Here is a 14,376-nt window from a genome sequence, read left to right as displayed (position 1 = left end):
TTAAAGAAAGAGTGAAACCATCAACTCTATACCTTTGTCTGAAAATTTCCAAGGGGATCACCAGTATTGTCTTTTGAAGTAGAAATAAACATTTTTTGCTTATTTTTTTCTAAACTTACTGTTGTCTTCATGGAGTGTAGTAACATCTTGCCTTCTTCCACTGAGATTTGGCTGTAGCAGCATCAGGGCAATGAACAGCAGAACATGTGCCTGTTACAATCAGGGGAGGTAGGGGATGTCTCCTTCAGGAGGAACCTCCATCCTCAGTATTTCAGTCAGCAGTGTTGGGTTTTAGCTTCTCAAAAGTATTTGGATAGACAAGGCTCACCTGGCATGACATTCCATTATTGGTTAATAAATTATCCCACATATTGATACTTAAATCTGTATATCTTGAAGAAACTCATCTGTATTTAATACAGACTCACATCCTTCTTGGGGGAAAAGAAGGAAGTATATTCTGCTGGCAGAATGTCAGAAACTAATTTGGGTAGTTACAGAGCACCTTATGCTTTGACTTGACCTTTTCCATCTCAATGCCACAGCCTTTAGAGTGGAATATTTGCACAAGAGTTTAATTTTTTTAAAGTGAGTTTCTAGGCCTCACAGTTATAGCGGAAAGACCGATGTGACCTGAAAGACATCAGGTTTAGACCTTTTGTCTTATATAGATTCTGTTGTGAAAAAATCAAGCTCTCTCTTTGGAAAGGTGAGTGATAGCATCTTCAGGCCTTAAATTTGATATTCTGGAGTACAGGAGGGATGGGGATTCCCAGGAGAGAGTGTGCTGTGGCTGCTGCAGCCAGAATCTCTGGGATGGGTGGGAAATTATGAGGCACCTGGTATCTGAAAGACAGGGAAGATGAAGACATAAGTTGAAATTCATGAAACATATAATTTTTGCTTTTTAAACCTTTCAATTAGTTTGATACTTATTTAGAGATAATAATCAGTGAGCAGAAAAATGGCAATATGCACAGGAAATTTAGAAAATGCTAAGTTTATTTAGTATCAGAGGCTTTTAGTCACCTATGTTTTTTATTAGTATTGGTGTCAGCTTGCTGCAATCTCAAGTTTTTTCACAATACACACACAAGAAGATGATTAAAGGGTCTACTCTAATTCAGTGCAACCTGATTTAGCTGCCACTAACTTTGATCCAGAGGGATAGCCATCAAAGAACACATGTACCATTACCAAAGGTTCCCTTTGATCTATTTATTTCTTTTTAAAAGTATATGGTTTACTCTGGAACTTAGAGTGGCCAGGAGAGTATTGAAAATAATTGCTTTGAGCTATGTCATTGAAACATGGTGGGTTTCATAAAGATAATGCACCAGCGAGCATTTCCAGAATTGTGGTGCATTTTCTAGCCTACATTTTAAGGAATCTGTGCTGACCAGAAAAATCTTTTCTCTGAATCTGCTTGAATTTCTAAGCAAATATTTATTCTGCTAGCATGAAGCTGAAGTTGTTATTTCTTAATCCAGCTCTCTAAGAGCATTTCTTTTTTCCCAGTTTTACTTTGGACTTGAGAATATATTTAGTTTTGAAAGGGGTAGTGATGGTTGGTTGACAGACAGGAGATACTTTCTAATTTGCTGTATAATATTTGATAGATTCTTTGACTAAACCTAAGCAGGGTGTCAGATTTGCAGCTTAAAATCGTCTACAGGACTCCTGCAGGCATAAATTTATTAGTACAAGGTGTTTGCACACCTAATAATCCTGTTTCAGAAGCAGTGCAAATGAGACCCTGGAGTAACAGTAAAACAAGTTTTGGGTGACATGGGTAGGTTCAGGGAGAGAGGACGCTCCTGGGCAGAGAGAGCAGGTCATGGCAGAGGGGTAGCACTGGGTCTGTGAATGAGCAGGCTGGGCTGGGAATGTCACTTTTGCAGTGTTTATGTGGCCTGGTAACCCATGGCTGTGCTCGGTTGTGAGATTTTATTTACTCACAGTCTGTAGTCTATAAATCTGTCTGCAAACACTGCATCAAGGACTGGATTTCCTGAGCTTGTTCACCTGCATTTTAAGGTGAGTAAAACCTGCTGCTTTTTTGGGGTGACAAGAGCAGGAAAGTGCTAATAGGAATAGTTTAAATACAGTGGCGCTGAGTAGGAAGCCCAGACAGAGGTGTGTTGTAAGAGGTGGATGACTGTGGAGGCATTTTGGAAGGTGGAAAAAGGAAAAAAGAGGTTTTCAGCCACCATTTTGCATAAAGTCATGGCAGATACAAGTTTGAATATTGTAGCAAAGAGTCAGCAAATGAAGAATGTGTTTTCAGGAAATGACTTCTTTAGAATCAGAGTGTGAATTCCTAACTCAGGCTTGTAAACAGCTTTCCATAAATCATTTCTACAGATTTCTGCGCTCAGCACAGGCACTTGTGGTAACCCTGTGTTTGAAATAGCAATACCTTTGTGTAAATGTTACAGTTCAAATACTGTTGGTTTGGTGTTCCAGAAAATGTCACATGGTGGGCATTTGAGCTTCTCCATCTGAACTACTTTTTAAAATATTAAGAGATGACGTATCTGTGCAAAATAGAGTCAGTACAGAAATGGTTTAGTGCTGGAGCTTGTCGGGATAGGTCTCTTTAGCAGAATGTGTATTCTAGAAGTTTGAACATTTAAGTTACAATTAAACAACAAAATCAGTGCAAAATCTCAGTAGCCTGTTACTGCCAGTACATTTGAATAGTTTTTTTATATATGTATATAATGAGAACAATTGCTGGAGATTGTCATGCTTGTCACAAAGGAAAAATACAACTAATTTATTTTCTTGCCCTGCTTGGGCCATTCAGTGGAAACCTTTAAATTTTGTATATTAGTTCTAAGATGCTGATGTTTTAAACCACCATAAACATCAGGTACAACAAACAGTAAAATATAATACAATTTTTCTCTTAAATAAAATTCCAGATACACATTGGTACCATTGGGAGGGGATGCAAGGGGCAACTGGCTAATTAGTACAAAGCTTAACCCTAGTATGTGTTCTGATATAAAGTAACTGCTTTAAAATTTTGAATGGGAATATAACAATAACTGGGTTTTTAAATTTGTTTCTATTTCCTCACTCCATTTGCTAGCAAAATAAACATTTGCTTATATATTCTGAAATATATTAAGTGTTGTCACTGAACATATCCAAGATAGCAGCTATCTTTCATGTTTGGTATTGTAGTTCTTGTTACATCTTAAAATGCGGCTGTCTCTGAACTGTGTGGAACTGAATCAGCAGCAAGTACTGAAAACTGCAATTTTAGGCATCACTGAAATTCCCTTTAAAGTATTCTCTAGGCTGTTTGGAGTTTTTATTTCCATAAATGTTTTTGGGACATGAAAACTATTCATAGCAAATCTCTTTGATGCCATATTCCTTTTAGGAACTATATCTTTTTATTTTTGTTACACCTTATCAACCATAAACGGAGAGGATGTTTTTCTCAAAACTGATATGAGACGAAGTACATTAAACCTCATGACCATTCAGTATTAACTGGTGCTTGTCACTAACTTTGCAATTATTGGATTCTGGTTTTGGGTTTGTTTCTTTTCATAAAAGAAAATTAAAAATTTGTTTGTTTCACTGCTTGGATAAGGGTTACAGAATATTTGTTGAGCTTTTACCTGGATGAAAGGCTCCATGCCAATGTAATGCTCTCTAGTATTTTAACATTTCAGTGTGATTCAGACACTGTTACTAAAGATGCAATCTGTGTTATTTAAGGAGAAGCACTTGCCACACAGGACTTGTGTGAGTGGAGGAAATCTGCAAAGGGCATGGAAAGAATAAAAAATTGCTTGGACACCTGGTTTTATAGCAGTTTGCAAAAGTACTGGTAATCAGGCAATGAACTTGACATGCCAAAAAAATGGGGTAACTGAGAAATGAATAAAGCCAGTTGTAATAAATAAAAGAATATTTTTATAGAAAGGATTTTTTATATAAAGAATAAAAACGATGAAAACAGTGAAGCCTCTAAAGGTGGAACTAAAAGAATAATCTATTAAGAGGATGATCCTAAGAATTGCTTACAATCCTATAAATTACTTTGTCTGTCAGACCACTTAACAGTGATTTCAGACTGTGAATCCTCAACCACTGGGGATGTCTGAAATTAAAAATTAGTTCATAGTGAAGTGTAGTTTTTGGTTTAGCTGTTGTTCTGCCACCTCCTTCCACAGTTCAGTTTACTTTTTGCACTGGTTTGTTTTGATCAAAATTTAGCTTTTTTTGGAAACATCAGGAAGCTATTACATTCATTTTGAGAACTTACCCGTAGACCCCAGTTGCATAGTTTTACACCACAAATATTCTCATTTGTTCTGTGTGTTAGGAACACAGAAATGAATACATCTGTAGTCTGCTTTGTTCTGATTTATTCAGGCTGTATTTATTTTCCTTAAATAATTCTTTGTTAAATGGTTTCATTGCTGGAGATGGGGAGGGGGTTGTAATGTATGGCACGAATCCTGGACATTTAAGTCCTGTGATTCATCCCTTTAGGAAGAGAAAACCAATTTCAATATTTCTATTTTATGATTTGTGGATGTTAGTAAATTTTATTTTTCACTGTAATGACACTTAGTATCTGTTGCTTGTCTCTTTGGTCAGTTCCCCCACCCTTCTCTGTTCTGTATATTATTGATCAATGCTTCTCTCTTTACACCCTTTCTCTGTCTCCCCTCCCTGTTTATCAGAGTTAATGGGACCTGAGTTAGCAATAATCCGTAGGGGCCTGCAGCGACTGAGGCTTAAGAAGGCAGAACAGCAGAGACAGCGAGAGCTGGCTGAGGGTTCTGCACCACAGCCCTCCTCTTCTGAGCAGACCTCCCCTAAGGGCTCCTCACAGGACCCTCAGGCAGCAGGTTGTCACTTGCCAAGGTTTCTCCAGCAGATGATGTAGCTGTAGTTTGTGCTGCTGTTGTTTGCTGAGATGCTTCTCCTCCAGAACAAGGCATTTCCTGCATTCGCTGCTTGTCTTGCCTTGCATGTGGTGGTGTTTATCATCACATGGGTAGGGAAACAGTTGTTTTGGCAGGTTCATTGATCTAACATATTTGGATTGAATGATACTATGTGGAAATGGTTTTCTAGGTGCATGGTACCAGGTATGTGCTATGTTCATTAGAGCAGCTGAGCAAGAAATCGCTGTGTCTTGTGTAGAACAAGAATTACACGCTTGAAATTGCATTTTGGTGCTACTTGTATCCAACAGCAACATTTATGACTTGGCTTTGGGTTAGCATATGTTCTAAATCAGAGTAACAGTTCAATGAAACAGCGTTTTGGCACTCTTCAGTGCTATGGTTTTACAATAAGTGTAGTGAAAATACTTGTACCTAGCCAAAGTCCGCAGATATGCTCTACTTTTTTTGAACAGAACAACTTTTCATTTCACCATCCTCTTTCTCTCTTATCTTACTGAAATTAAAAATGATTACAAGAAAGCCTCAAATATGTTTGCAATAACATATTTGAGAAAGTTAGCGCAGCAGCACGCATATGAATAAAGAGACAAACCCTAAAGCATAAACTTGAAACAAATTTTGTCGTGGCATCATGTGAAAATGAGTGAGCTGCATGCTGTGTGAGAATTCAGTGTATTTTGTGTTGCAGTGTCTCTTCTGTGGATAAATCCTGTGACAGTTGAGATGTGGCTAAATTGCTTTTAGAGATTGTGTCACGCATTCACAGCTGTCTTGCCATGGTGCAGTCTATTCCTTAATCTGGAGCCCTACAGAACAATCTGATGTAACAGTGGCTGATGCTCTTGTCACAATGTGCAGTTACTGAACTTTGAATAACTTCCTATGCTAGAAAATACTGCAGTGAGTTTTTAGAGTGTTTTGGAAACCAGTACATCCTGGGAGGGATGTGTTTTTATTCTAGGGATGGCAACTGTGGGTGCCTGTTACCGGTAGGAGGAGAACAGGAACGGCAGTGGTAGCAATAGCTTTGTAGGGGCCCGCAGCTTCCTGCCAGGACAAAAAAAAACACCCCAAAAATCTACCAATTTTGGTTTTGGGTTTTTTTTTCAGCAAACTGAACATCAGAATTTATTAACTCAAAGATAAGTATTGATAGAGGAAAAATGGTAACTAACACAGTCAGTAGATCGTGATCTTCAATTTCCTTTTCAGAAGGGCTTAATTTTTAATTTTTTTACTAAATTGCTTCTCATTGAATTGAGATTGGGAAAGAATAAAGTTTGTTTACAGCCGTGTCTGGAGGTTTATCTGTGGGGGTTTTACTGCCTCTGAAGTGTGTGTTGGTCTGGGTTTCGCTTGATACATCTCTCCCATCTCTTCCCTAGTGCTCCTTCAAGAAGGCAGTGTAATTTTTTTACTCCCTGTTGTTTGTGGGGTCCCTACAGCGCAGTGTAGGGTCCATACTGCCACAAATGTGAGAGTTTAAGCTGAGTTTAAGCTCCCTTTGACTGGGAGTCAGAGGTGGGTTGAACATACTTTGGATCCCCCCAACACTGCCTCTTGGTTTTGAGTTCCCACATGCTTAGAACTTTAAGGGAACTATTGGAAACATCCAATCATTTTGTTTGGGATCACCAGGAACCACAGAACACATACACAGCCTTGGAGGAAACTAATATTCAAATATTTATCTCTTTCTGCATGTAATGACAATGAATTTGCAAATTTAACCATTTTACTTCTTATATAATTGTTTTGAAAGACAGATTTACTCAGTGCTGTGGAAACATTTATTTCTGGGGAGGAGAAGGGGGAACCATTTTTTTATCTGACCTCCAGCTTGTTAGGATGTATCTTCTTGAGGTTTGGTCTGATGGGTGGAAATGTTGCCTTCAGCAGTACAGAGAGTGGAAGATATAAAAAGAGAAATTTAAATTTTAAAATATTGAATGTGTTTGGTCAATTAGTTCTCAAGAAATTTGATAGAAGATTACATTGTCTTTTCCTTTCTATTTGTATATGTAAATACAAGATATTCCTGTTGTGCTTCATCAACTTCTTTCATTGCATTCGTCCTTCCCCTGATATGGGAGGGAACAAATGAAGCTAATTTCTTTTGATTGGGGATCACCTTTCCATTGTTTATTTACTTCATAAGATTTCTGCACTCTGGACATGGAGTGGACATGAGTACTTGCTCATTTCTTTTTACTAAAGTTCTTTGTTTTGTTTTCCTTTTCTGACCTCTCAAGATTTATTTTTGGAAGTTGGTTATTCACAATCTATTCCTTTGGAAAACCAGAGCTGCACATTTTTGGTCTCTTGCTTCTCCATAGACACAGTTGTTTTCTAACCCTTGTGCTTAGTTGACTTTTCAGAACTATGGTAGGAGAAAAATAAGTGATCAGTTTTGGGTTGTTGGGGGTCTTTTAAATGTAATAAATTCTTATACAGAGACAATCTCTATTTAATTTTTATTTTTCCTGAAAGGTTGTCTTTGATGCTCTATCATGAGGCAGGTGTTCACTCTTCAGGCACATACTAGTTGTAAATTTTCAAACAAAAAATTACACCCCAAAATGTGTCTGCAAATTCTCAATCCCTGCTCTGGTAAAACTTGTATAATTTGCACTTGCGATTTTGTAGGGAATTCAGTGTGAGACTAAGGCCTTCATTATTAATCCTTATCTTTGCAACCACAGAAGCTCGAGTAGGAGGAGAAAAAAATATCCCAGCCATGTAAGAAATTGCAAGTATAAAATGTCAAGAGCTGAAAGCTTTTACAGGTTTAATAGAAAATTAGACTGTGTGGTAGTTATTCTGTCTCCCAGTCACAACAGGATTTGTAAGATCAATCTGTAGTAGTTAACCTTCACTATTTAGAAAAATGTGGTCAAAAGTTTATATTTTTGAGTGTGAAAGCGAGATGAGTAATGATTCACTATTTGACTCTGCAACGAAAGGTCTCAGATGACAGAGACTTTGTTTTAGTGGACACTCTCATAAGTATTGTATAAACTTGGCTGAATTTTAGAAGCAGTATGTGCTGCATGTTATCAAGTCTATTTTGTCTTCATAATAGCCTTTGCTTAGGTATTGAATAGATTCAGATATTTTTTTGGTAGCCACTTTATTTAATTAGGGAACTATGGTAAATCTTTCAGTTTAGTTTGGATTTTTATTTATTGTATGGTTCCTCCCACAAAGCCTAGTTTTGACTTGCATTTTTGTGGCATTTCTTAACATTTAGATCCTGTGCAGTATTTAAACAACTGCATTCATGTGCTACATGCAAACAACAAGGAAAGTAAACCTTTTTAACCTGTTGTTATTGCCTGCTGTGGCACATAAGCATCACCATTAGTACATCACTTCTCATTCTGAGAACTTTTAAGGAGATTGAATTCAGTTTGAAAAGTAACAGAAATGTGAATCAGCTGATCAGGAAGTGAAAAAGAAAAAACAGATTCTAGATCAAGGGTTCCTTTAGTGGTTGTTGTATCTAATCTTACCCACAAAAACATGAATTAAGATGAACCTTTTTTTTTTTTTTCCTGAGGAATAAAATTTGATTTAGACTGCATTTGTTGTGGAATGCAGATATATACATGTGCATGCTGGCACATTGCAGAAACTGTGCTGCAAATTGACTTTTTTTTTAACTTTTCATTGATCTATACAGTCAGTCTTTAAAGCAGAGCAAACTGGACTTTCATTTCTGTGTTAAAGCTTTTGGAGAAGAACAAGGGAATGACTGCAGTTTTTATTACTAGATTCTTTGCAAACACCCAGATGCAGAAATGTCTATTTGAAGTCCACAATATGTAACTGAGAGTTTATTCACTGTGCAAAGCAATTATTCATAGTTATTAAATCAAGTATTTAATTTCTTAGATTCCTCTACAGGTACTGTGTTTAAGACTTTTAAAACAAGTCTCACTGCGTTAGACCTCACCCTGAAGCTGGTGTTGGAGTGATGTAAGGAGGAATTTTTTTCAACCAAAACTGAGGTGGCATGCTAATATTTTGGTGAAGTCAGGTGCTGATCGCCCAAACTATAGGAAGATCCTTCAGCATGTAACTGACCTTAAAATTATCTTCTATTTTCTGTTTGAGGTTGCCCAAATTTATGAATCTCCAGTTCCCTCTTTAAGTGGTGCTCCAGTTTAGAATGTACTGGTGACATTACAACCAGTGGTGAACTGCATTGGGATGTAGACCCAGCCTGTGAAGGCTCAGGTAAGAGTTTGGATTTTTGTTTGTTTTTTTAACTATATGGCACAGTTTTGGTAATACTTTTTTTTCAAAAGCTTTATAAGAAATTATGAAAGTATTTTTTCAGACTTTTTTACAAAACAAAGCCATATATTAAAAAAAGAGGCATTTACCTGAACTTCTCTAGGCTGGTTTCGTGCTTGTGCTGATTTCCCTGCCTGAGGTGGGGAGTTCCAGACTGCAGAGCCACTTCAGGGGGTGCTGGTGATCTGTGGCTTCAGGGCACTTGAAAAAGGAAACAAGGGAGTTTCAAATTGCTACAAACAACTTTTCTCTTAACCATACTAATTCGCGTATCTAGGGTACTTCCTTTATGTTGATTAAATATTAATTTTTTTAAGTGAAATACGTTCAAAAAGTTGTATGGAGACTTGGATGTAATAGTGAGATGTGGGAGGTTTAAGCCTGCATTGGCATGGACTTCTATCTAAAAACCTTTGCATTTTCACTTACTGTGATTGAATGATGCACATGGTAAAATATACCTACTTTTTTACTTACTGCTGTATGGTGTGAGGTCTTAACAAAATTAGAAGTGCTGGTAAGGGTAGTAGATGTAGTTTCTTATGTTTCTAATTAAAATATGTTAGTTCAGTCTTCTGATCATACAGGTCTGAATTACAGAGTTGATAAGATGAGCTTTTCCAGCCAAGTGAAATATTATTTAAACAAGGGCATATGAGCTTTTGGGAAAGATTGGAGTGCAGGAGCAGAGCATGGCTGGGATCCCTGTCATGCATTAGGTTTCTCAGCCTACAGTCCAGGACCTCCCCTGCCTTGAGCACTTCTGATACAAGTTAATCCCAGCCATGGACTTGGTGAGTCAGAGATCAAAGCGAGCCCTTGAAAGAGGCACAGATCCCTGTGCTGAGTCAGCTGGAACACGAGGAGATCATCTCATGCCGTGGAGCATCTGTACACCACGTTTTTGCTCTGATTTACCTTCTAAAAAGTGGCTTACTACTCCATTGAAAATACTGCACAGTAAATACTTCTCTTCTAACTTAGATATTATATATAAAGCACATTTCACTTTTGGAAAGTGAAATATATTAATGCTACAAATCTTCTGCTTTATAGCTACATACCATAAATCTAGATGATAAATTCTGTGGTCTGGCTTAGGTGTGCTTAGTGCAAGGCATGGACATGATTGAACCAGGAAGACAGAACCAGTTTAATGCTCCTCAGTTACAGAAATAAGCTGTGTAAGCCCAGTTCCCAAAACAAGGCAGCCTCCAGAAGACACTGCCTCAGACTTCCCTGGTCTCTCTCCTTTGCTCCTACACTGGATATCAGTGTAGCAAAGGAACACGCTGCCATTCTTGCACCAATGGCTGCGAGTGAAGTACTGCTTGAGAATATATATATTTAAAGCAGCTTGGTCAATTTAGCAGGTTTTATGGCTGTACTACAAAATAATTCACACTGGTGATTCTGGCCCAAAGCTGGAAGGGAGCTTCCTGTAGGAGAGAGTATTATTTCATTGCTTTCCTTGTACAGGATCTACATTTATGTTAAAATTCATTTAGCGTGCTGTGATGTTGGCAGACTGTGACTCAGTTTGTAATACGGGGTATTAAATCCTTTTCGTTTAGGATGAATTTGTTTATAACAGAAGATTAACAAGTGGAACCAAGATATGATACTCTAGCTAATATCTTTGAAATACTGCATTTATTTATGTACATCAGCTCATTTTCAGAAAATACAGAAGTGAGATCTGGTCTTCAGAGGTGACAGGGGAAATAGACTCACAGAAAATAGTGAATATTGCATCTGTTGTGTCTGTGCAATGAATGAGTGCTGGTGATAGTTATTAACTGCTAGTGTCGAGGGGGAAAAAAGGCACTTATCTGCTGGGGGGATTGATTATTCTGTTGGTTTGTTTATGTGATTGATGGGGATTCTTTTAAGACTGACGGGTGTGGTACTGTGATAAACTCACCAAGACTTGTTCTCAGTCATCAGAGGTGCAGCATCTGAGAATGCAGAACTACCAACTGTGATACAAGTGAGATGTATTTTGGTGCTTTGATGTTTTAAAACATTATTATTAAAACAGTATTTAAATATTGGAGGTACTGGCACTCCATGGAGTATTTTACGCTGAAGTATAAATATTCTGAAATTTACGTTTGGCACATGGTGTGAAATACTGGTGTCATTTGGTAGCTGGAGCAAAGGCTTTAGGAGTCATGACTCTTCAGTGTTTTTCCTGACGTGTCAGAAGTGTGAAGAACACAGTACAATATTTGGTAATGGACAGGCATTTTTATTATCAACATGTCAGCAAGCTTCAGGCTGTTCAGTGAATAAATAATGGTTTGAAACAAGTGGCTTTGCTTCTGTCATGCCTAGAAAATGCAATATGGCTGGCTGCTCATTAAACATACCCAAAGCTTCCTTATGTTGCTGCTTTTTTTATTTTAAACTAACATATGATCGTGACATTGCTGTGCAGTTCTCTGCTGCTTATGTTTTAAGTTGAAATCTCGTTTTTGTTTCAGATTCTCCTTCTTCAGTGGTTAACAAACAGCTTGGATCCATGTCACTTGATGAGCCACAGGGTGCGTGTGACAGGAAATGCGCTATACCCAGCCATAGCTGATTGCAATGCTTCCTTTTAAAGTTGCTTTTCATGATGAGAAACAGTCTAAAAATGCTGTTCATCCACATAAAGTAGAATTCTGTAAGCAGATCTGCTGGGAACTCATTATTTAATGATCAATATGATTAACAGAGTGAGGTTAATTGTTTTCGAAAGCCATCCTAAGCTCAATTCTTCATGCAATTACTGCAGTTCAGTGTAGGTACCATAAATGTCTCATGTATTCTACAGACAGTTGGAACATTTTTGTAAAATGCAAAGTAAAATTAATTATTTAAACAGGTTGGGGTTTTTTCTGAATGGTTCTTCTTGGATCAAAGGGCAAACATCAAGACTGAAATAACCTTTAATCTCATAATGCCGCATTAATTTCTCTTACGCATGAGTGATGTGCAGCTTCGTTATTCCTGCACAGTTTGAGTAACTCCAGAGCACCTCTTGCACTGAGGTACATCTTCCCTCTGTATCCCCTTGTCCTTCACCCTTCCTGCTGAACAGGTACTGGTGTTTCTTGTAGGATCCCTATGGACTGGAGGTGGACAGAATGCTTGTGAGCTTTCTCTGTGCCTACTGTGCATTAGTCTCCAAACTGTGAGCACTGAAGTGGGCCATAGGTGACCCTATTCCAGCTGCATCAATGTCATCTGTAGGGAATATTTATGGCTGAATAATTAAGGAGTGATAGATGCTAATCTAAAAATAGATTGCCATACACTCTGCATTATGCTTCCGTATCAAAGCCTCTGTAGAGATTTAATAGCTTAAATCCCACAAAAGAGCTTTGTTTTCTTTCACATTCTAAATTAGAATTCTAAATTAGAAAGCCATTTTGAAATCCCACTTCTGGAAAATAGTCTGTTTGGCAGCTGTTGAGATTATGGTTTATTTTAGGATTCCAGAATGTTGGAAAAAAAAATCAAGGGGCACCTTGACTAAATAAATTCTTTTTGTGGAAATACATTTTGTGATGAAATAGCCTTAAACCTCAATGTGTAAATTTGGTAATTATTCATGGTTTAGTAGTCTACGTCATTCCAATCAGGTTTAGCTGGAAAACTTGCTTATAACAAGTGGCCAAGTTATGTTCTCTGGTCTGAAGTCAGAGTAAAACATTTGATCAGAGTAGAAAAACCTAGAACTAACGTAGAAAGTCTGTAGGTTTACTGAGATTCTTATAACTGTAAAAATTTGGGAAAAATGTTTTTTTTCTGTTTTAAGAAGTTACTTCAACTAAGAGATTCCCTCTTATAAGTGCTTAGAAGCACTTCAGATTTTTTAATATGCAAAAATAAAACCCCAAAATATATTTGTTTTTTGGTACACCAGTTCTCCAGTTGTTTTAAGGCAATGTTTTTCTGCTTTGTTGGCAGACAGTATTACTTCTAATTTGGAAAACTAGGAATTTGAAAAATGAGCAAATTTATTAGGAAATCTTCTGTTCAAATGATAACCAGAAAGAATAATTTGCTGAGATCCAGTTGGATTTCTGAAGTTAAACTGCATTAGTTTCACTTCCATTTGAAGTCTCAAAATAGTGGAAATAGTTAATGAAGGAAGTCCTAACAGCTCTTTTCACACATAATTACCTTTCCTTTCTTATTCCTGTCTTCTCTTAATTTAGTACTGAATCTGCTGTCTTCTGTTGGACCAGTCTCTCTTGTTGGCATTTGTGTTTTAAGACTGGTTTTGGGTTTAAAGATCTTTTGATTCCTATTGCAATCCTATACATTTATCATGCCATCATTCTGACAGTCCAGCAGAACCCAAGTGTCATTTCTGTGTGTACAAAATGGTCTCAAATGGATCACAGTTATCTATACTTGACTTTTAAAAAAAGTTTTGGATTGTGACTGTAATAGTGGAGGGTTGGCCTTTAGATCTATTGCAGTGTTAGGATTTTAAGGTACTGCCTGAGTTGGAATGAATAAAAAGGGAACCCGAGGCCTGATTAAATTTCATGTGTTAAGCCTTCTCACAGTATTCCTGGTTTTCTGAAATACACCACTTATTTTCTCCTCATTGGATCAAGTTTTCTCTCCAGAAGTATCTCTCTTAGGTCTTCACACAGAATATAGTGCTGGATAGGAAATATTTTGGGTTTTATTCAGGAGAAATCATTGATGCTCTTCTCATAAGGTTGCCAATAGATGAGTGAACAGGGCAGCATTTGAGATGTGGAAAACTGGCTTCAAGTTCCTTACAGTGTTAATTGAACTAGAAAATGCAGTCTGTAAACTTGTCCTTATGCACTTACCCCTTTACAGTTGAGAGCCCCAGTCTTGCAGAGGTTCATTTGCTAAGATAAGAAGTGGGTCTGAGGTGTCAGATTGCTGTCAGTTGTGCAGTTTGAGTTTGTGGATTTGTTTTTCATGCAAGGTTATGAATGACATTTTGCCTTCAGTTTTAAGAGTGGTAGTTTAAAAGTGCCTTCTTCCTGTGGGCACCTGGAGAATGTTCATGCGAGTGTGCTTTAGGACAGGGCTGTTTATGAAATAACTGTAAGTTGTTGATAGTATCTTCAAAATATCTCGTGTTTGGCTGTAAAAT

General features: G+C 37.5%; 1 protein-coding gene across 4 annotated transcripts in view; it reads left to right on the top strand.

Moving 5' to 3' along the window:
- The window catches only part of DCAF6 (DDB1 and CUL4 associated factor 6), a 77,759-nt gene that overhangs the window by 36,064 nt on the left and 27,319 nt on the right, over positions 1 to 14,376 (top strand). For 2 of the 4 annotated variants that reach the window (XM_039555253.1, XM_039555250.1), the window contains exons 11-12: positions 4,713 to 4,880; positions 11,729 to 11,788. The exons of 1 other annotated variant lie outside the window; for it this stretch is intronic. In XM_039555253.1, coding sequence (XP_039411187.1) covers positions 4,713 to 4,880; positions 11,729 to 11,788 — 228 coding nt within the window. The remainder of the gene's footprint in view (positions 1 to 4,712; positions 4,881 to 11,728; positions 11,789 to 14,376) is intronic. One more of the 4 variants, XM_039555261.1, reaches the window with a different exon arrangement.

This window comes from Corvus cornix, chromosome 1 (assembly GCF_000738735.6).
Source record: "Corvus cornix cornix isolate S_Up_H32 chromosome 1, ASM73873v5, whole genome shotgun sequence".
Classification (NCBI taxonomy): domain Eukaryota; kingdom Metazoa; phylum Chordata; class Aves; order Passeriformes; family Corvidae; genus Corvus; species Corvus cornix.
Note: the sequence above shows the minus strand (reverse complement) of the source record. Positions and strands in the feature narration are given on the sequence as shown.